This window comes from Mizuhopecten yessoensis, unplaced genomic scaffold (genome assembly GCF_002113885.1).
Source record: "Mizuhopecten yessoensis strain PY_sf001 unplaced genomic scaffold, ASM211388v2 scaffold11119, whole genome shotgun sequence".
Taxonomy (NCBI): domain Eukaryota; kingdom Metazoa; phylum Mollusca; class Bivalvia; order Pectinida; family Pectinidae; genus Mizuhopecten; species Mizuhopecten yessoensis.
Genome location: NW_018408889.1, coordinates 556,459 through 581,567, shown reverse-complemented (window position 1 = coordinate 581,567; position 25,109 = coordinate 556,459). Strand labels below are relative to the sequence as shown.

General features: G+C 36.6%; 1 protein-coding gene across 2 annotated transcripts in view; it reads right to left on the bottom strand.

The window, feature by feature from the left end:
• Nucleotides 1–25,109, bottom strand: part of LOC110466137 (DNA polymerase epsilon subunit 2-like) — a 79,642-nt gene that overhangs the window by 13,816 nt on the left and 40,717 nt on the right. Inside the window, exon 15 of one of the 2 annotated variants that reach the window (XM_021522467.1) lies at nt 6,753–8,386. The exons of the other annotated variant lie outside the window; for it this stretch is intronic. Within the exon in view, the coding sequence (XP_021378142.1) occupies nt 8,294–8,386 (93 nt within the window). The 3' untranslated portion in view covers nt 6,753–8,293. Of the gene's footprint in view, nt 1–6,752; nt 8,387–25,109 lie in introns of those variants that run through there. 2 annotated transcript variants of the gene reach the window in all.

Below are 25,109 nucleotides of genomic sequence, written 5' to 3'. Positions count from 1 at the left end.
TAAGTGAGCCAGTTTACAACGTCAATATCGGGTATGTCTACCGTCAACAGTAATGGTTCCACGTCTACATTCTGCTGAGTCATGAAATCAGTCACAATGCGTGCAACATGTGGTATAGCGTTGCAATGTTGCACGATTGGGATGACGTGGGCTTGCAGGATCACATCACGGAAGCGAGCACCGGTCAAATTTCCATCAATAACCTTCAAAGGCTCTCCAACGCAACTGTACACTATCCGTTCACTATCTAAGTGGAAACAAGACCCATCCGAAAACCAGATACGCACCAAATCCCGTTTATTAATGCGGATATGCCTCCTGACCCAGGAAGACGTGCAACGTGATGACGTCTTTGCTGGACAGGGCTGATAGCTGGACGTCGTGGACAAACGTGCTATTCACACAGTTATTGGACTGATTCTCCGCATGCTTCTCGACGGTAAAGCGACAGTTTGCTTGCAGTGGGTTTGTAAGTGTACAACTCGGATGTAATTGTCCTTACGTAATGACGTCACAAGCGAATGTCGACATTTTGCGGTTCCTTTTGTTACCGGTCTCCAGAAGGCATGGAAACTGTTTCGATGCATACCAAAATGTCTAGCAACAACGCTTTGGGCAACACCACTCTGAATTGTTCCAACCGCTTGGTTGCGAACATTTTTACTCAGTCTGAGCACGGGCTTAGAACCGTGGTCTGAGCGTAGCTTGCCAAGCATGTTCACCAGGAATACATCGAGTTTGTTTCTGTTTGTTTTGGATATAAAGACTAACACAACGCTGACAAAGGCGGTAAAGACTTTCAAACTTACTTGCAGGTAGCGAAAAATGCAAAATACGGCACGTGCACATGGACAAAAGGATGCACTTGCACAAATTATGAAAGTAAAATACTGTACTGTAATACTCCAATAATAGATAATAATACCTACATTTTACTATATGAATCCATATCATATTCTGAAAGTTTACAAAATATGTATTTCTTGGTAACTTATCCTATGTATCCAGTGGGTGGATGGCCAATGTGTTTATACAAAGGGACTTTTGGGCCTGTATCCCTTGGATTTTATGTAGGATGGGTTGTCAACAAATATACATGATTTATTTAATTGTTTATATCCAAAACATAAACAGAAAATGATTGAATGATAGTTGAAAAATGTTCATTTCACAAGCTAAATTGGAGTTAACTCCCCTGCACTGTTTGCAATGTTTATAAATGAGTTTGGAAAGGACTATAAATAGGCCTAGCCTGATGTCCAATCCAATTGACATATAAAAAGTCAATAAAATCTGTTAAAATTGAAAAACTGTTCAAATGTTACTTGTGTAAACTTTCGCGTTTAAGTGTATTATAACTTTGAATATTTTGTCTTTATGTACTCAGTTTCTTATTCCCCCCCCCCCCCCCAATAGCATTGAGCGTAATTACTTTATTCGACATCAGATCCACGCTATCACGAGAACACAAATACACCAACATACCCTGCCTCTGGCACACATACATAACACAGATGGAGGCACATAATTAAATATGACCTTAGCTGTTGATAGGGCATTAAACCCTATACAACCAATGTTACCAGTATAGCGGAACTGGACTGGGTCGATCGTCGATGACCAGGTAGCTCAATTGGTAGAGCGTTTGTCTCAAGTTTGGATGGTCCCGGTTTCGAACCCGGGTCTGGTCGTGCATTTTCCCGCTCCAGTTACACCACATTTCATTGTACGTGACATATCTAGTTTAATGTTGTTTGACATACTTCACCACAGCATAACTGGCCCATTCCCTACACCGACTCAATATACGACTACAATATCATTAACTGTGTAAGGTGACATATTTCGCCACAGCATAACTGGCCTATTCGCTACACTGACTCAATATACGACTTCAATATAATTAACTGTGTAAGGTGACATATTTCGCCACAGCATAACTGGCCATTCCCTACACTGACTCAATATACGACTTCAATATAATTAACTGTGTAAGGTGACATATTTCGCCACAGCATAACTGGCCTATTCCCTACACTGACTCAATATACGACTACAATATAATTACCTGTGTAAGGTGACATATTTCACCCAGACATTTGTTTTGTTAACTGTAATGACCTTGACATGCCCGTCCTTGTTCCCAAGCTGTGATTTTGTAGCTACCGCCACGTCAAGAGCAGGTGATGTAACAGCACTCCCGACATCGTCACTGGTCCAGTCGTGACACGCTGTGTCTGTCTGGCTATATTTAGGCTTGGCTACATACTCCATATTTACATCGTTATCAACTTTTTACACCAAGATGGACAAACTCAACCAAGATCACAGCAATTCTGTTCATAGTATATAACCTCTTCTCACATGAATACTGTTCTATACAGTAAATAAATTTGTGTATTACAATTTGTGAGATCATCCATTTTCATGTCCGAATTAGGTTAATTACATGAAGTAATTGCGTTTGTATTGAACTTCACTATGTGAACCAATCAAATTGTAAGAGGTGTCACCCGGTTAGGTTATGATGTCTGTTTTATAATATGTCATTGTGATGCTTGGCAGTCTGCCTCAAATAACACCATGAATCGCCTGCAATCAAACGCTATCTAGTGACTAAGATTTTCTGAGTCGACATGTTCTGTCCATATCATTTTAATAACGTTGCATACACAAAAGTAATAAATGACTAATATCTTAATTTTTTTTATAATGTAAATTACAATGGAATGTTATCTATGTAATTAGCATTTACCACAGTTATGAGTCTGATTTACTCAGACAAAGAAGTTTCGATGACAGAAAACGTCTCTTTTTGCACAAAGTTGTATTCTTTTTAACAATGTGATGAAAAGAATAAGTAATTTGTTTCCATTGCATACACGTTTTAGCAAATGTGCCCCAAAGGACCAGTGGAAAAACATTATTGTTCCCAAGAATCTCTTCATCAGCAGTCTAATGGGTTGACATTGCTTCACCAGCACTAAGCTTCCAAGTCACCTCCGATATCCTAGACATTGTTAGCTATCTTTCCATAAGCAACATTTACCGCCAAAAAAAACCCACCTCATCTTTTTTAAACATTAATGGAGACATTAAAGTTTCAATTCAGAAACAAATTGAGTTTCCGTTGGCAAGCTAAATGGAGATTTAGTACGGTTGACAGGAATGAAGGTTTCCGTAATTCTATTTATAGTATTTTATCACGACTCTGATCTTTTTCTGCCGGTCGACTTTAAAATTATTTACACTGTACATGTATTGTAATTTTTAAGATTTTTTTTAATGGTGCACTTGAGGGGATTATTCTTTATAAAACGAGATTGTAGTCATAAAATATCAAGGTCCCAGACAAATTGACATGAACAGTAGTAATCAGGTGTCTCCTATCCACTAACCAACTTACAGGCCTCCCAGTCGCAGTTCTGCAGCGTTTGTGAAACTTCAGCAAAATTTTGTAAGGCACAATACAAGTCAACATCACTAATTCACGAGGAAATATCCAAGCACAACCCGAGTACCATACGGTGTGTTTGGACTCCGTGACCTGTTCACTCGGTCAACCTAGCTTTGGACCCAAGGACAAATGGTTACTGGTCTCCATGGAATCTCTTCATCAACAATTAATGGCATGACTTTGTTGCTCTCTAGTTTAGCACCAAGTGTTCTCGCTCACCTCCAAACAAACTGATACAAATCTCAAAAGTTGACAGATGATTTATTCACTTTTCTGCACAGCAGAATACATGTTATTACCATTATATATTAACATCTTCTCTCACTTAAACATCATTACATGTAACCTTCAACTCAAGCTGAGCTGTAGAATGAGTCCCATTGTAATTTGAAAATAGACAAAATTACCTTTTAGTTTGTTAACTCATTCACCCCTGAAATTTCAAAATGAACTATTCCAACCTTTTAATTGGAGGAGTTCAAATGTGTCTTCAGGGGTGAATGAGTTAAATTGACTTTCCTGAGGCAAAATTGGGGGATTGGCTGTTATACTTGGTGATAAATTGTACGACTTATCATATTTATAATATAATTCTCCCTACCCCTAAATGTTGGCCTCGGGAACAGGTAGTGTTTATAGAGAAACAGTTTTTAAGACAAACTAAAATGTAGCTTTTTCTACAAGTTCATTGTAGCTAACAAATATTTTCAGTAAAATGATACATCTTATTTAATTTATAGCATATAAGGTTTGTCTGAAATTCACTCATGTACCTGATTTTTCAAGAGATTGTTGCCCCTCAAACTTCCATCAACTTTAATTTGTACTCCATTAACCTTTGTAAAATTGTCACATAAGCTCTGACAGTGAAGGTTTTACCGTATTTCACCGGTAATAAGCCCACGTGTTTGCTGGTAAGCCTGCTTTGAACAGTTTTGAGAAATAGTCATATCTATAAAAGTTTAAATACAAGAACATGTCCAGTGCCCATGTTATCGGGATTTCTATCATATTTATCTGGTAATAAGCCCTGCACACACATTTTTTGCAGTTCAATAGAAATACCAACAAATGCTTGTTCCATTGTCCTCGATTAACTCATTCACCCCCGAAGATGCATGTGAACTCTTCCAATTCAAAGGTTGGAATAGTTCATTATAAAATTTCGGGGGTGAAATGGTCAAGCCCAATCCCACCTCCTATGTTGAGTCAGAGATCATGTGTTGTCTTCCTGGGCTTATAGCAGGATAAATAAGGTAAAAATAACAGCCCTCCCTCACCCACCCCGGCTTGTTACAGGTAAAATACGGTAAAGTATTAACATGAAACTCTAATGAACAATATTTGATACAAGAATCTCCCAAACAAACACATATTCAGATCCTGTATTGGCGATTCTGCTGGACCTTTCATACGCTATTATTTCACAAACAACCTTTAAACAAAGCATGTGCACGCTCATCATTATCGGTAGAACCTTACAGAATCAGTCCACAAAAATTGAAAACACAGAGGTAAAATTTGTATCTCTTGTTCAATTAGTTTGGCGATATATATACAGTAATTTACATGGTTAAAATGCTTAAAAACATATATAGAAGAGATATTAGATGAATGATGATTAATCAACTCATCCACCCCTGACATTTCATAATAAACTATTCCAACCTTTGAGTTGGAGGAGTTCAAATGTGTCTTCAGGGGGTGAATGATTTAATTGTGATTGATAATGGATCGCGTAAGTGTTTATAAATATAATGTACAGACTTCTACAAGTAGATATTTGAGCTTTAAGTCATACGATTGTTTACAGATCAAAATCAATTCACAAGATTTAGATATCTGGTTCACCCCATATATTAACAAGAGGCCCAGAGGGCCTGTATCGCTCACCTGGTTACCTTAGCAATCATGGCAAAATATTCTCCAAATGAGATCAGGGGAATATGCCAGACCCCAAGGCCAATCCTTGAAGCATAACTGTATTAGATTTTGTCATGCCCAGCAATTTTATGTATGGTTATGGAGTGGGGATCTCAACTGTTTCCAAGCTTTGACTCAGAAACTAGGTCCCTAGGGTTGTGGCCAGACCCCAGGATCAATTCTAATATCGTGACTGCATTTGTCTCTTTTTGCCCAGCATTTGTATATATAGTTTTGGGGTGGGGATCTCAACTGTTTCTAAGTTATGACCCAGGGGTTAAGTCTGCAAAGGTGGGGCAGACCCTGGGGTCAATTCTAATATCATGACTGCATTCGTCTCTTTCTGCCTAACAATTGTATATATAGTTTTGGGGTAGGGATCTTAACCATTTCAAAGTTATGACCCAGGGGTTAAGTCTCCAAGTGTGGGGCAGTCCCTAAGGCCATCCTGGAAGCATATATGCAATCATCTTTATATACTCAGCAGTTGTATATACGGTTATAGGATGGGGCTCTCAACTGTTTCCAAGCTGTGACTAAGAAACTAGGTCCCTAGGGTTTCGGTCAGACCCCAGGGTCTATTCTGATATCATGACTGCATTCGTCTCTTTATGCCCAGCATTTGTATATATAGTTTTGGAGTGGGTATCAACAGTTTTAAAGTAATGGCCCAGGGACTATGTCTCCAAGGGCGGGGCAAGACCCTAGAGCCATCCTGGAATCAAATGAGCATTCTTCTTTTTATACTCAGCAATTGTATAGCATGGTTATATGGTGGGGATCTCAACCATTTCCATGTAATACACTTTTTTGGCCCCACCCCTTAGCCCGGGGGTCAGCCCCACCATTTGTACAATTTTGAATCCCTGCCTCCCATGAATGCTTCCGATCAAATATGATCAATATCCATGGCATAGTTCTACAGAAGAAGTCGTTTATAGCAAAATTGCCCCCTTTTGGCCCCGCCCTCAGTCCCACCATTTTTACAATTTTGAATCCCCATCACCTAGGGATGCTTCCAGTCGAATATGGTTGATATCCATCTCTTAGTTCCAGAGAAGAAGTCGCTTAAAGCAGTATAGCCAAATTGCCCCACTTTTGCCCCATCATTTGTACAATTTTGAATCCCCACCACCTAGGGATGCTTCCACTCAAATATGGTTGATATCCACTTTGTAGTTCCAGAGAAGAAGTCGCTTAAAGCAATATAGCCAAATTGACCCCTTTTGGCCCTGCCCCTCAGCTCCCTGGGGGGTCAGCCCCATCATTTGTACAATTTTGAATCCCCACCAGCTAGGGATGCTTCCAGTCAAATTTAGTTAAATTCCAATCAGTAGTTAAGAAGAAGAAGTCGTTTAAAGAAATTGTTGACGTACGTACGGACGACGGACGCAACCGTATGGCATAAGCTCACCTTGGTCCTTTGGACCAGGTGAGCTAACAATCAGCTTTTCCCTGTACCAAATTCATAATCTGACATGTACAATTTTGGAAAAAAAATTGAATGAAAACGTGACACTGTGATGGAAGTGTGACAAAAATATTACGACGTTAGGATGCATGATGTTATTTAATTTCGTGACATGATGAAAATAATATTTTTTGGGCAAGTTGTGATAAAACCTAATTACTGCAGTCATGGGTAATTTGAGAATTCTGCTTGGATACAGAGTGTTTCAATAGAAATGTTCCTACTATCAGCACCCTGCAATACTCTACTAAGAAAGTAGTTATGGGCAGAAACTAATAAACAAACTCACCAAACCATTGTCTTTTATGTAAAAATTCTTTGACTTGAACATTTCAAAAGAAAAAAAAAACAAAAAAAAAATAATGTCTAGTTTACATACAAATGATAAAAATTAAATGGACAAATGTCATGTATTTACATTTCATGAAATAACAATTTTACTACAATGTATCAGCATTATTTGGGCATTCATACTATAGAAAATTAAAAGTATATTATATAAATGTCATTCAAAGTTCTTGTACAAGTTATGATGAGGAAAATGGGCTAAAATGTGTGTAAAATTAATCTGATAAAGAAAGGCAACAGATTTATTTTGATGTTACCGTATTTGACAAAACAACTGCTATATCCCTTAAAGCCTTTATTTTCCTATCCATTTCCTGGTCCCAGCACTCCATTCCTTCATCAGAATTCACTGATTTACTTGGGAAAAGAAGTATTTATTGTAGCTATTTTTATTGAGAATTTCCAAAGTTCTGTAATTTTTTTTAATTTTCCCAAATTGCTTAGTTTGGATGGCATTTATTAAGGTAAATGTGGTATGTCAAAAGTGATATCACAAGGGTACCTATATTTAACAGATTCACTACATAGAAGATGTTATATCAACATTTTGGCTTTTGTCTTGAATACTCATAGTCATCAAAAACAATGACATACACATTCCCACCCTGTGGCAGCACAGTTTTGGCATAGTTCTTAATCATATAAGCTCAAAGCATGATCTAATAGCTACTCAAGAGAGATGATGAATGATTTCAAAAGGAAAAGTGTGTAAAGTGTTCCAGATCATTATCTATCATAAAATTTAGAAAATTAATTTGAACCTTAGGTACAATTTATACTGGAATGATATTACAACAGCAACTCGGTATTATACAATGTTATTTACATTCTTAAAATGGATTACAATTCTTTTGTATTTTGAAATTTGTCAGCAAGTGAAATATCTGTCTGTATAGACAAAGCAGTGTCATTAATTAAGTTTCCCCTATCATTACTTTCGTAATGTCATCCACTCTGGAAAATGTTCTGCGTGGAACAAGTCTGAAATCGTCTGAATTAGCTATGGATGGAAGTGTGTGAGAAATATCAGTGTCTCCTCTGATAAGCCCACCCCCCTGCCATTCTATTGATATGTTGTCCGGTTTCTTGCTCCCTCAGGAATCGCCTCCTCCTATCTTGCTATCCTCGACTTGTCGACTGGCTGGCAGATACACCTTGAATGAGAAGTCTGTCCTTGGAAATGATCCCTGAAAAACACAAAACAAGTGCTCATGTTATCACAACCGCTATGTTATTCCGTTACATAAATGTTTCGGCTTTGAGAGTGACAATACAATGAAAACATGCTGTCACCAAAACTCTTGAAACAGAAACACATTCTCAAGCTTTCTGAAAATAATAACAATATTAAACAAGAGGCACAGAGGGCCTGTATCTCTCAACTGAATATGTTTAAAATAATTGGTATGAAGTCAAGATATAGCACTCGATGGTAGGTGCTGTAAGTACATATGAAATTTCAGAAGGTCCATCCAGTACTTGAGATATAGCAAGAACAAACTTCAAACAGAGCCCCAGCCGTTAGTGCCCCTACAAAATGGAGTCCTCTTGGCCCAAGGATGCTCCAGACTAAACAAGCATACTGAGTATTGCTGAAGCAATACATGTCCCCTACCGGCCCCCGCAATCTATTAAGATGCAACAGTGACCTCAACCTAGATCCGAGGACCTTGAAACTTGAACTTGTCCAATATATTGAAATTTTTTACAATAATGTGAAGTTTGACTAAAATCCATGAAAGAATGAGGCACTAGAGTGCTGACAAAGATTTTCTAAAATAGTAATAGTGACCTTGTCTTGCCCCGATTACCTTGAAATTGTCCAAGATATTTAAATTCTTTACAATAATGTGAAGTTTGATTAAAAACTAGGAAAGAATGAAGGCGCAAGAGTGCTGACAAACTTCTTCGGACAGACAGCGAGGAAAACTTTAGGTATTCTTGTTTTCTTCTCCCTCCCTGCCACCCCCACCCAGTTTCACCGGTAAGGGAATAAAAATACTAAGAAATCTTATTTGTTGATTGTAAAGGTATCTTTACAAGTGTGTGAAGTTTGATAAACAGGCAAGGAAGAATGTTAAATAAAATTTTCTATTTATAGTAACTGTGACCTTGACCATTTGACCTTAAAACTCGAACCTGTCCAACTCAAACTTGTCGAAGATATTTTAATTCTTTATGACTGTGTGAAGTTTGATTAAAAACCAAGAAAGAATGAAGACGCTAGAGTGCTGACAAAGTTTTTCTATTTATAGTCATAATGACCTTGACCTTGATCCGATGACCTTGAAACTCAAACTTGTTGAAGATATTTTAATTCTTTACATGTGTGTAAAGTTTGATTAAAATCCATGAAAGAATGAAGGCTCTAGAGTGCTGACAAACCTCTTCGGACAGACGGACAGACGGACAGACGGACAGACGGACGGAGGTACGGACAGACGGAGGGGAAAACTATAGTCCCCCCGGTTTCCCGGTAGGGGACTAATAAGGATAAAATCCCTTAATCACGACGGTCGAAGAAGGGTTTAAAAGGTTTTACCTCTATTTCTCCTATTGGGTCCCGCCCCTCTGCCCCCTGGGAGAGCACGTCCACCGTTTATACAAAATTGAGTCCCCTTGGCCTAAGGATGCTCCAGTCCAAATTAAGTCAAAATCTACTCGGCCGTTCAGGACTAGTAGTGTTTTAAAGGAAAAGTTGACAGACGGATGACAGAAGCTGCGGTATGGCATAAGCTCAGCATGGTCCTTCGGACCAGGTGAGCTAAAAAAAACTACAAATTGTTTGTAAGGCAAAAATGTCCCTACCGCCAGGCAAATTAGTGTCATTATTTGACAATTTTATATAAATGGTAATAATGACACTGATTTTGGGGACCTCACCTTCATAAATATAAGAGATAACCTTGTATATGACCTTTGTATACAGGTAGATCTAAATCCGAGTTGGTAGGCAATTTTTTTGCAAAAAGTAAACATGATCTTGACCTTTGAACCCTGAAATATGAACTTACTCAAGATATTCCCATTCTCCACTCCTTACAATACAAGAGGCCTTTTCCCAGAGATGCTCTAGAAGTTTGCCCTATTGGGCCTCAAATGCACCTTTTTATACAAATTAAACAAATTGAGTATTTCCCACCCTATAAGCATGCTTCAGACCACGTTTGGTTTAAATTACTTCACTTGTTCAGTAAGAGAAAAAAATCCTCTATTTCCCCTATTGGGCCCCACTCCTCTGCCCCCAGAGGGTCCACACTCTCCGTTTATACAAACTTTGACCAAAGATGCTGAAGAACAAATTTGGTCAAAATCCTGCTATTTTTTGAGAAGAATATTATTAAAGATTTACCTATTTTCCACCTTTTTGGCCCCGCCCCTCTGCCCCCAGGGGGACCATACCCTCTGTTTAAACAAAACTTTGAACCCTTTGGCCAATGATGCTCCAGACCAAATTTGGTCAAAATCCCTTCATCGGTACAGATGGAGAAGGATCTTGTATAGTAGGAGAACAATTTTCCTCTATGCCCCTCTGCCCACAGAAGGGCCACACCCTCCGTTTATACAAACTTGAGGCTCTTTTGTCCAAAGATGCTCTAGAACAAATTTGGTAAAAATCCTTCTATTGGTTGAGAAGAAGAAGATTTTTAAAGATTTACCTATTTTACCCACTCAGCAGTATTGTACATGAAGGACTCATTTTATGCATCACAAAATTAATCATTCCCATGTGAATAATTAATTATCTATCAATAAAACTGATATTGAATTTTACTGTCAAGAAATAAAATGAAATTCACCATAAATATCAGGATGCTTCCAAATGATTACAGATCAATAAAAACAAATTTTTCAAATTATTTTCCATCGTGAGATTATAAAGAATTAATTTATGAAATATTGATCCAACCAAGCCACTGACAGTACCAGCATAGAAATACAATATTATATTATTTTAATTCTAAAAATTATATTTCATGAGGATCATTTGGGAATTCAATGAGAATGATTTACGATAATTGATACCCCTGGGAAAAGATTTACAATGTATTTACATAATCAACTATACACCCATCCCTAGTTATTTACAGGATCATATTAGGGTTTTAAGAAAATAATTTCATTTCAATAAGCGTTCTATTACAACACTCATCACTTCAAATACCATATCAAACAGATTTCGTCATCAACATAATAAAAGATCTTTGGCCAAAGCAAGACGCATGTCAGTCTCCTTGTACGTGTGGGTTGGTGGGTGGGGGGTCGTGGTGGTGGTTGTTGGGAAAGGATTCCCATAGGTCAGCGAGCAAAATATTTTTTTGAAAACTGGAATGAGTCCATGAATACTTCTGCAATTCTTGGGCATATCCTATGTTGTATACATACACCTTATACACCGATCAAACAATATATGGTTTTCGTCTTTACATCAGGGGGCACGATAGTCTAGTAGAAGGACGCCGGGCTCCTGACCGAAGGGTTGCGGGTTCGAGTCATGGCACAGTGTTGTAACTTTGAGCAAGATACTTTACTCCGCTTGTTCCAGTCTACTCAGCTGTAAATGAGTATGTGGTTGGGCAGTGTGCTAGAATTGTTGAATGCTAGCTGTTAGCGCTGAAATGGCAGCTCTAGATCTGGCTGTATGCTTCCCAGGGAGTTGAGAAAGGTATTGGCTGGTTGCAAAGGCCCTATACCACGGATAATAATTTGTGAACCACTTTGAGATGACCTACGAACAAATCCATATTCCGTTTTCTGTTCAGAACTAATAAGGCAACTTCCGATATCAAAATATAATTGCAAGGTTGTTTGATAGTATTTATCATTAATATCAGCATTTTTTTTTATACCAAAGACGAATCGCAAAATTTTCTGAGGGTATCAATGAAATATTAATAGCTGCGATAAAAACCCGAATTGCACCCGCTGCTTGTCAACAGTATTAATATTGTTGCTGGCATATTATATTCTACCGAGTCTATTTAATCTTTGGCCCAAACCAGGATTTTACACAATCGAGAAAAAAAGGTTTTTTTTTTATCTAGAATGCTATAAAATGCTTTATGGTTGCAATTGGCTCCAAACGATAGGGTCGATCAGGTAGCAAGAAACTAACATACACTTTGTTTTTGCCTTATTTCAAATTCATTGATTTTCATCAAAATTATTTTCGTGTTTCATTACGAACATAAAAGATCTGTTGTTGTTTGCCCATCTATTCTGTTCTGTGTACCGTGTCCCCGTGAGAGTACATCGGTACCTGATCAGGATATAACAGTTTATTAGCCAGTGATCCTTGTCAATAACCACAAGCAGCTTGTGTTATCTAACCTCACCCTGATCAGATAACGTCCCAAGGACACACAACATTGTACCTCATATTTAGAGCATTCTTCCAATAAATGTGTTAATTAATTTTTACGGTAAATTAACACATTTTACTGATCTTCTAATGTTAGTTAATAACATCTTCTCGTTAAGTATCGACATACGTCATTGAATCAGTGCCCACTCGTTTTCTACCGCACACACATAAAGCTAGGATGCAAATATAGATTCTCTACAAAATGGATGCTGTCTGGCTTGTTGTAACATGTTTTTAAAATTTCTTCCAATCTGTCTCATCTTCTGTATTATTTTGATGTACATTGCTGTGATCACATCATACAGTTTCTGCGTACCAATATATCTGCACATTAGCTAGCACTAGCTTCAGCACCGTCGGGATTCCCAGGCCTAATATAACATAATCGTTACCAATTATGAGAACGACTTCCTGGGCTCTTTCTGATATCACGAACAATTCAAACCAAAGTCGACGCAATCTAGGGACAATCTCAATCCGGCATGCCAACACTAAATATTCAAAAGTAATACTTAAGTGATTTATCCGCTGAAAAATATATGGCACTGTCTGAAAACAAATATCATATGAACCATTTGGTAGTACATGTACATGTTATTCCTTAACTCATTCATCCCTACATGTTTAAACTGGAATTGCCCAGTCTTTGATTTGGTAAGGTTAAAATGTGACTCCAGGGGTGAAAGGGTTAATAAATACAAACTGAGCTGGGGCTCACTATAGATACACCTCATAATGTGGTTTCATGTTGACCTTTGACCTTTTAACTTGACTGACGACCATCAAAATCTAATCAGGCTTAGGAATAGACATCACCATAATATAGTGTAAAAAGAAACTGAATCTGTTCAGGGATTTGTCAGATATCTTGGACACAAGGTTTAGTTTGACCTTGACCTACATGTATGCCCACCATGCACTGACAAGTTAATACTATATACCCGAGGGGGAAATTTCTACTCCTTTTTGTGATGAACAGGTTCATTATTCTCTCTTCTTTGATAAGGTTAGCCTTGACCTTGACCTTGGTTAGATACCAGAAAACACAGTGAGCATTGATCTCTTTAGACTGTAACATTTTCATAATTAATAACTCATGAAATAAAATGTTAGACACAACCTCCGCGTTGGATCCAAGGTTATGGCCAGCATGTTAAGTTAAATCTTCCGGATGTTACGTTTTCCCCCCGGATGTTACGTTTTCTCTATAAAGGTTTCTATGTCGACTATTTAAAGGAAGTGCCCGAGTAACATTTACCCCACATGCCACGGTAGAAGAGCTGACCTTGGATCTAGGTCAATAATTCACATCATGTCCGTTATTGTAGAACAGCCAGACACTTCGGAAAAGATTCTTGAAAGGATAGAAGGCATTTTGTTTGTTGAACAACATTTTCTCCCAGACACAATGTGAAAATAAATTGATTTTTCATTTTAACGCAAAAAGACATAGATTTTTTGTCATACGAAATTGCTGCTGCATATTATAGTTCACGTTTTTTTTACAGACACCAAATGTTTAGGCTGAATAGAAACACATCAACCTCAAACAGTCATTACATCCCGAGCTTCCAACAGTTTGATTAATGTAATAGGCTCCATGCAGCAAGTAGATACTGGAGGTGTACACCCACTGCCCCAAGTAACGGTTGACCTTGGACAGTATTCTCCTGGGAGACGCAACCAGATTCAATTCTATCTGCCAGACAGTACTTTGTTTTTAAGCGAGGAAACCTTCATCAGCACATATCTTTATTATTAAAGTTGCTGTATTCTGGTAAAACCACAGGAGAATATTTTTTCAAATAAATGCAATTTTTTCTTTTCTTTTTTTTCAGTAAAAAGTTTGAAAACCAAGGTATTACAGATGGCTTTGCAGCTGGGTAAATATCAGAAGAGTTGGAAAATTCATATCTATATCAGGATATTTAATGGGTTTTCATTTCATATGCGATTTTGTAATCAAGTCAAGATTTTTTTCATTTTATTGAGGCTCAGACAAACTTTCAATAGGAAACGTTAGGAAACAAATTAAACTGTTTTTTATCATATCAACCAGAACGTATACAAATACTCACAAGAAACGTATTTTCTACGACTATTTTAAGTTTTCAAACTGTTACCATTCTGACGTCATGTTTATTGTCATACTTATGATGTCACAAGGTTGTCCAGAGTGTGTACATATATTCACAAAAAGATATCTTCTCAGACCCTGACCCTCTCAAGTCTTCAAAATGTTGCCATTATGATGTCGCAAAATTCTGATGTCATGTTTATTGTCATACTTATGATGTCACAATGTTGACCAGGGCCCGATTGTTCAAAACTATAGTTAAGGTAAAGATGTTGTTAAACCATGGTTACAGAGTCGTTAAAGGTTAAAGACGATAGCTTTGAACAACCAGGCCCAGAATGTAAAAACATTTTTCTCTTATAACCATCTCAAGTATTGCCAAATAATGATGTCACAATATCATGTCTATATTGCCTTTATTATGACGTCATGTTTATTATTGCACTGATGTTTCTTACACAGACGTCATGCCATGTGATAAGTATAATTACTTGGTCTGACGTTCTATGTTATCTTTTGACATACAGAGAAAATATTTACCAAACTTCATCTTTCGCATCTATAAATTCCTTCATATTTGTGCTATATAAGCTTATACTAATCCTTCAATGACTGACAATCTAGCTGGCTGCAATTTTCGTAAAACATTCTGAAAATTGCTAGTCATACAAAACTGAATGATTCGTACAAATCTACTGTTCCCGAGAGTTCCAACAGCTATCAGCTAAGTGGATTAATGGCGATCAGATTGAAGGCCTCGACTGCAGACATTTCATTACAATCTACAAGTCATTTAGTTTGGCTAACAATGACCTTGGTACGATATAAAACTGACTGAATGACTTCAGAATCGTAAGATCACATTTTTATGTTTTCCTTAAGCTTAGATTACATGTAACGCCAGACCAAGACGGAAGCTATATGATTTCTCTACTGTAGATCAATTACAACGATTTTCAAGACATTCCACCGTCATCCGAGTTTATGCTACGGAAGACCTTGGAAGGAAGCAGCCCTGGAAAAGCAAACTTTCAAAACGGTGTAATGCTATATTCCATGTGAATATATCTATATATATATAATACCTATCATTATAGTATGTTTTTATTTTTCCAGATCTTTACATACGTGTAAAATTTAAATCAATAGTAAAATGCGCCAGCATGTTTTGCAGCTATATAGGTAGACCCAGACATGGCGGGTCACAGTAGCAGTGACTCAAATGTTGTCGACTTGGACAATTTCAGACACTCACTGACTTTGTTCGTACAATGAATTTTGCATTAACTCACATTGATGGTGAGACTCACAAAATTTGAAACTATTTTCAAATGAGATTCATTAGCTTGGTATCAATAATAAATTCTAAGTTGGTTTTGAACACAAACAGCAATCAAAAGAGTTATTTTGCGAGCTTTGGAGTACTTATGACTTGCGGGCTTTCGAAAACATCAATTTCCTTTGTCGAGCAAGGAGTGCAAAATTCTTTTTTTGAAGTCGTGCGTTATAACTTGGGGTGATTTTTGCACGCTTTGCTTGACAAAGGAAACACATTTTCAAAAGCCTGTAAGTCACGAAGACTAACTTTTCAATAAGTGTTTGTGTTCAAAACAAAATTTAGCGTCCGAGATTTACATAATGTATCAGACTTCCAAAATTTGTGACAGACTTGTCTAAATAACAGTAAACTGTGAATCTTAATGTTGCTAACTGACGAAAGACTTTTATTGTATGGCTTTTTGATGATACTTCATGAAACACTATGAAAGAAAATATTTCAGACAATGTTTTCTACTGACATTTTTCATACAAGAAAAAGTAGGTCACAGTACCCATATTTTGGTAAGATTACGGTTAACGTGACACTTTGCTATGGGAAAATGTTCCACCTATCTGATTATTTTTTTACTCTTCATCCAATCATGTCGGAGATAGGCTCCAGACAACCATATTCTCCAATATTTTTTTTAAAATTTAGGTCAAGAAATAGGTCACAACAACCTACTCTTGCTAGGCAACTCTCTACCACGACACACACAATAACCTACTTGTAGTATACAAAATTTTGTCACGACAAGGCAAATTATCATAACAAAAAAGTTTTAAAAAAGTATGAAATTATCAAATAATCTGCAGATTTTCTTCTTCATTTGATGCCTTAAATAGGTTCAAAAGGTAGGTGATAGTGACGTAATTCTGATAGGTGATATTCTGCTATATTTAGATATATTATGTAAAACATATACAGTGTCAGTTTTGGTCATCTCACATGAAATGTACCTACTTTTGGTATATACACGGAGTTTTTGTCATGGGGACTCACAGTCATAAAGACTGAATATTTATGAGTATCATGTAGTATGGTTCAGTCCTCACGTATATTTGTCATGCACTCTAAATTTGTGTTAGCATAACAATGCAATGATTCCATAAATTATATAAAACATATGTAATTCCAATGCTTCCATTCTATATATAGACATACCCGTTACAATCATTGTGAAATTTTTCAGGAGTTTTAAGTATTCCATTTCATGTACAACACACAAAATCAATTTTCTAAAACATTTTTGCCTATTGAGGTCCTTTACATCAGCTGGAGATAAGGAGACGGACATTTTCATGTTTATTGAGATAAGGAGACGGATGTTTTCATATTTATAGGCTAGAGCTATCTCCTTCACTCTGTAAAACACAATTAAAAACTCGTTAACTTGACCTTGAAACAAACGTAGAGAGAAGTGTGACAGACAGGAAGCTCGTTAACATCGAACTGTAGGAGGTATTTACAGTTTAATGTAGAAATGATATCAAAGGTAAAGAAATGTGTTTTTAATACTACCGAGTCCAAGGCCAGCTGATCATGGCGATAGCTAGTTTACAAAAAAAAAGAAGTGATTAGATAGTTTCAACAGCAGAGGGAATGCGACTCTGACAAACAGTGGTTAGTTAGAATGTAGCCTTGACCTTTGGTCAGCTGGAGATGGACAGGTGACTGACCAGATCGAGACACAACAATAACAGTATAAAAAGCACTGCCCCTGGGAAGAAGTGAAATTCAGACGACAAATAAATATGCTGATGGTCTTTCTGTCTGGAACTGAATTATCAATGCAATTAAACGTTCACCTACTTTTTGCGAATCTAAATGTAGGTGAGTGGGGCAAATGTAGGCTGTGGAGTGTTTCCCTCTCTTCGTAATGGGGTAATCTACGATAAGACCAAGTGCACTCAATTTACCACAACTTGTTTTTTTTGTTTGTTTAACAAAGAGCCAACCACAGTAATTTTTCCCTTTTCCTTCACGTATATTGGAAGTGTTATCTAAACAGCAGGTATGACATATGTTCTCAACACAGACTGCAAATCTTAAGTACTTTTATCTGACATTTTAGTCTACAGATTATTTTGTCTGGACACCTGTGTGGGACAGACAATCTATAGGATTATAATCAAAGACAAGAGGCCCAAAGGGCCTGTATAGCTCACCTGGATATCTAAGCAATAATGGCAAAATATTCTCCAAATAAGATCCAAGGGAATGGGCCAGACCCCAAGGCCAATCCTTATAGCATATCTGTATTAGTTTTTTCATGCCCAGCAATTTTATTTATGGTTATGGGGTGGGGATCTCAACTGTTTCCAAGCTGTGACTCAGAAACTAGATCCCTAGGGTTGTGGTCAGACCCCAGGATCATTTCTAATATCATGACTGCATACGTCTCTTTATGCCCAGCATTTATATATATAGTTCTGGGGTTGGGATCTCAACCGTTTCAAAGTTATGACCCAGTGACTATGTCTCCGAGGGTGGTCTGACAACTTCTAGAAGTCAAAATTAAAACATTGTAATGCTGAGGGAAGACTTCATATCACTGTTACCGGAGCACAGGACTGAATATAACACTACCACACACATCCACAAATCAATGTAGCTTGGCCATTTTAATAGCCATTGATGAGTATACCTTTAGCCCAGGACTTCAAATTTTTAACTTTCTCCTTTTTGCAAAATCTCCTCCTTATGCAATTAAAAATCACCACCTTCAACACTTCAGATTCAAAATTTGAAATGTCTTAATGATTTTTTCATTTGAAAAAAATCATTTATATTGCTAGCAAATGTTCATTGCAGATGAATTGAAAAGTGAAGAAAAAAATATAGTACTGAAACATTTATAAATGATTTAAATAGTGACTAAGTCATCTTTATTACTGGTCCATTGAGTAACCATGTTGCCTTCATGCATTTAAAACATTTACCAGTACAAGAAAAAATTTCCAGATCCTAAAAAATTAAAAACGTCTTTTCCGGAAGAAAAAAAAGAAAAAAAATTCCCCTGAAACCTAAATTAATCCCTAACGTTACTCTGTAGACTACATCAACATTTGTTTCTATCAGTGTTATCACTTTAATTACTAATTCTGTACTGTAAATTTTCCAACGGAAATCCATCAACCAATGGAAAGCCTTACTTTTTACTTAATTTGAATCATCGAGCAATCGACACATTAGATTCAAGGTGTAGGTGATTACTCAAGTGTCTCGTGTCTAACAATTGATTACTAGGTAGACAGATTGGTCATCAATCAGCAGTAGAGGTTTACTAAAGGTGGTTGACCTCGTAGGGTCATGTTACCTGTCAGATAGATGGATAGAAGAGGCCCTCCAATTAGACTGTATTGATCCCCCCCCCCCCGGCGTAATTACACACACCCCTCCCAACCAACCAACCGGTGAGCAAATCAACTGAAAGACTGGTACACTCACTCAAACAAACAAAGATCTCTTTAATCTCGTTCTTATTTATTTAAAAAAAAAAAACCAGCTAACAATAGGTTTCAAAATGTATCAAAGTATTTTATGACAATGACAAGTGCTCTTCATTCAAATATTATTTTATAAAACAGTCTTTGAACCTTAACCTGCCAGGATTTCCAGTAGAAAACACCTATAGAATTACCCATTGATTGGACAGATGAAGTAGAAAAGTGTTTCACATGTTTTACCTTGTGAAGAGTCAGGACATGAGATCAAGCCGCTATACCCTGACCTTTTTTTTTCTCTCTGTAGGTCCAATAAACTATACAGTCAAAATCTTAAGATGTACCACTAAATGAAGTTTGCAAACACCAAGGTAAACGTATTGTTTATTCTTTGGTATTTTCACTCAAGTACAATTGTATGTGCCAAATGGAAATATACCGAAAGAATTAACACATTTTGTTCCCTACCTCATATACTTGCCAGCTCTCCCTATTTTGGAGGGGAACTGCCAATTTTGCAACCTAAATTTGAGCATTTTTCGACCAATGAATTTTCTAAACTATTACTTATTATTTTTTAGATCTGATGATTTTGTCTGAAAGAACAGCTCACAAGAAACCATTTAACTCATTTTCCCCTGAAGACACATTTGAACTCTTCCTATTCAAAGGATGGAATAGTTCATTATGAAATTTCAGGAGTGAATGAGTTAAAAGTGTTTTCCCCCCTTAGAGTGTATATAATACTACATCTTATTTGTTTTCAATTCTGAGCAGTTTTCATTTAATTTCCCCAATGAAAATTTCAAAATGTTGGCAAGTATGAATCCTTTGAAGAAATTGAAATTCTAAAAAAATCTTTGTTCATCAGTCAATCATTAAGCCAGTTTTTAAAAAGACAATTACGTATCTTAAAACTCATTCACCCCGAAAACCACATTTGAAATCGTTCAGCTCAAAGGTTGGAATTTTTCATAATGAAATTTAAGGGGTGAATGAGTCACTAATTCATGGACCAAACTCTATCATTATGACCACAACAGCGAGCCTTAGGTACATTTTTGTTTGATTTATATGAGTGTGATCTGTTAATGAATGAAAAAGATTGTTTCCAGCCAAAAAAGTTATTTTCGCAAAAATTCACATTATTGTTTTGTTGGAGATAAGGATGAAAGATCACAAAGTTAGTAGAGAGAAAAAAAAACAGGCTTGAAAATCACAAAGCTTACCACATAATAATTTTGTAAATTTCTAACTAGATTCTTCCAGTATCAGTTATCAAAATGACTGATCAATAAGTGTGATTTGTCTGCGGTAATCACCGATCAGTCACGCACACCAGGTAAAAAAAATCAGACTTACCTGGAATTTAGATTAACATTTCTCTAATAATCGTATCAATGACTAACAGTTCCGGACCCCATGTGGATTTGTCAACCTTCAACATAAACAAAGTGCTCCCATTTCAATTAAATCTGACTCTTTCGAAACCTATATTTAATGTCTGTTGTCATGTTTCCAGTTCTAGGAGGTCTGTAGTCCTTGATTCAGTGTGTATGCACCGGTTCCCTTTCTTCTTGGTAAGGCCAACCGCACAATGTAAAATATTTCTGCTAAATTTATTTCCAAACTAAGGTCCATTTACAAAATGATTGGAATCAGTGCGTGTTTAAACATATTGTATCGTTTTAATGTGACAAATGACCTTCGGCGGAAAACTTTGCCCAGACAACGTGTCCTAGTATTCCACGGGGTGTCAGCAGGCATCTACGACTGTCCTAAAATAGCCTGAATCAAGTTAAATGACGCAACACCGATAAGTAAAACTGCCGCTTTTTAATTTGCAGACAAATGGAACCGGGTGCATTATTTATGACCTGTTTGCAGATAGGCCCTGGAGACAGTGTTCAATAACAACTTAAACCAGACATGACACCATCAACAAAACCATAAACAACCCAACAGAATTATTCCCAGTAAATCTCGACTCTAACCATTACGTGCACCATCATTTGCCTGTCTGTGTCCAACGACTAAAACGAATATTAACCTTGGGGAATTACATCCGATGATTAATATACGATAAAAAAATAATTGACATCTGCAACATTAAAATTTGTAGCCATCGTCCATGCAACAGCTAAAATTGGTATACGAGGATCCATCCAGTAGATAAAAACTATACAAGAGATTATATATATATATATCTTATAAGTTTCCAATATCCTGCAACATGTTCACTCCCTGCTGCTTGCGATGCGAGTCAATTATGTTTGTTATTCCCAAAAGACCTTCGTCTTATCTATAACAATAATTAATCATGGGTAGTCCAAGGTTTCCTATCTTTTACTTATTTCCGATCATTATGACCTCTGTCCAAGGTCAATTTCCTCTGTTATGATAACCTTGTGCGTTCTATCACGGGAGAGTTTATGTGGAGGGCTGCCTGACTGCCAGATAAAATGGCAGAAATAATGGCCGTACCGTCCCTCTGGTGAACTGACAGAGGCTCAATAGTCCCTAGTAAAGACTGTCTAAGCTCTATCGGAGAGGGAGGTGAGCTATAAGGTTTACGAGACCCCAACTGATGTTGCAACAAAAAAGAAAAAGCAAAACTGTGGGAGGCGGGAGTGACATAATGACAGGTTTCACCTAAAGTCCATTATACAGGAACCCCTTTATAAACACAGAAATGCTTTTAAAAGCACTGATACAGTTTATTTTGTATTTATAACCTTTATCTTAATCAAATGAAGCGTATGACCTTGACCTGACCTGACCTCGGTAACTGCTATCTCACATCATCTACTCTAACTCGCCATCAAAAGCTTGTACACCGATCATTCCTCAGGGACAAACAGCATTGTCTCAGCACCACTCCGCCATTCCATTTGAAATGACCTCAGTGTATGTTATCACAGTGGCTCTTTAACAGTCTGACCTAGAAAGAGCCTGCAAACAAGTCTATCTAATGCTCTAAAGTCGCGACAATGTTAAACCAATATCCCCAATAATCGTAATTAATGAATACACTTCTTTTCGCACACATTTTTGGGCTCAATCCCAGGAATTCGAATCTACCAGCCAAATATCTTAACTTCTGGCCTTTTGGTTCTTCAGAAGAAGTTGTTTAAAGGAAAAGCTGATAGATGACAGATGCAACATTATGGCATAGGCTCGCTTGCCCTGCAGGCAGGTGGGCTAAAAGCAGTTCTAATGGTCTATGTACGAGGGAAAGTCTGAAAAAAGGGTGATCAATCCACATCTAATTATATACATCATCCAGTATAAGATGGCTGTAGGCGATACATCTAATGTAATGAGGTGTAACTGATTGGAGTCAAATCTACCTAATAATCACACACTACCTCAAGTAGCAACGCTAGTCTAGACAATTTATGTTCAATTGATGTTCATCCAGCAATGAATGTCAGTCTCCTATGGTGACCTTCAGTGATAGGGAAGGTGACCTTCAGTGGTAGGGAAGAACATCAGACACGGACTTACCTGGACTTACCCGACTAAAAATACCTTATATATCCTGAAATTAAATATTGACCTGGAAACTGTGTTTACTGGTCACAGACCTCTGGACACCCACCTGTCACTGACTGTTGTGGTCTGACCTTGTGGAACCTGTCTGTCATTAACTCTCTTGGTCAGCTGTCAATCAGGTACGTGTGTCCATAAAATGGTAAATTATGTTTCTTTTACTTTTACCCCACAATGTACAGTTTCCTTTTTTTTGTTCCCAATCTTTGGTTTCCTGTTTATAATACCAATCTTTGGTTTCCTGTTTATGATACCAATCTATGGGTTCCTATTTATAATACCAATCTTTGGTTTCCTGTTTATGATCCCAATCTATGGTTTCCTGTTTATAATCCTGATCAATGGTTTTCCTGTTTATGATACCAATCTTTGGTTTCCTGTTTATAATACTAATATTTGGTTTCCTGTTTATGACACCAATCTTTGGTTTCCTGTTTATGATACCAATCTATGGTTTCCTGTTTATGATCCAAATCTTTGGTTTCCTGTTTATAATACTAATATTTGGTGTTTGTCACAATATATGGTTTTGTCATTCTGTTATTACAGATGTCTAAATCACTGACTAAGGCCTGTGCATAATAGTAAAGTGGTGGACCTCTCTACCTTAAAAGAAATGTGAAACCTGAATTTTATTTTTCTATTTATTCTTTTGATTACATAAAAGTACTAGAAACAAATTGCTTACTTTTAAGAGATGGGTTTACATAAGCTCTAAGATTATTAAGATCCTCTTGTGTAGTTTTAAATGTATAAACTTTATTTCTTAATAAAATTATGTTTTAATGTTGAAAGTTTTATACTTAATTAACATTCAAACTGTTTATCAGACATTTCTCATAAATTGTGGAAATTATTTTGGTGTTAATTGATAAATGGAAATCCTAGTCTCTAACTTATGGTATTGCAACACTAAAAAAAATTTTCAAACCAAACACATCACTTATCAATTATTAGTGATTATATGACATCATCAATAATCCTGAAAATATGATTATTTTTTTCAAACAATATGAAGATATGAAAACCAAACATATTACTTATTAATTAATACTGTAATATAATGATGTGAAATTATCAATAATCATTAAAATGTTGNTTAAAATTTTTTTTTTTTTTTTTTTTTTTTTTTTTTTTAAATATTAAGAATTTGAAAACCAGACACATTACTTATTAATTATTAATGATCATATGACATCATCAATAATCATTTAAATATGAAAAAATAAATAAAAAAATGAAGACTATGAAAACCAAACATATCACTTATTAATAATGACATCATCATAAAAATTATAGAAAGTAAAAACATGACTAATCTATGAATTCTCAAACCATATTAAAGTATGTTATCTATTTGACACAGATAGATTTGGTTAAGGGGGTGATCAACTGGAATGTGATTTGTAGAACTAACAATGCTCTACACTGTGATACTTTATTGATCAAGTATTATATACAATTCTTAATAACATGACCCAATCATTAGAGATTAAAAATCCTTGTGATGTCAGTGTCACGTCTTTGTACGTTGTCAGGACACATCAAGAGCCCTGAAAGGAAAACAAAATTTTCCATACACACTGAAGAAGGCCTTGAATCGGCCCCACCCCACCTACACACTCCACGTGTTCATTCAAGTGAGAAAGTGGATCATGTGACATATTGAGGTTAATGTATGCGTAAATACAAGGTCGCTATACGCTTTATCTAAGACAGCCAATCACATTAAACCTCAAAATGAAAATAGCGAATCAAACGCTGCCCATGTTTCGACTATTTAAAAATTGTAATATAACTGACTGATTTTTCTCATGGTCACTTCAGTAAATGAACACCATCTTTTAATTCATATACACGACTATGGAAGCTTGCGTTACCAAGGTAACATATTGTCAATGATATTTAAACGAGGATTGTTTCTTTAAAACCACATTTTGATTTATCGGAGGTGGTCTTTATTCAGCTCGAGATCAGGCATGAAAACAAATTACAATAATTGGAGGGAAACAGTTTCAGTACAATTATGTCAGTTTAAATTACCAAGTACCGACAAACTGGCGTTTTCTTCTTATTTTCGCGATAAACAACCCCCTGGGCAGATAAACTAAAAGTACTTTTATCATTTTAAAATGGGAATACAGGAAAA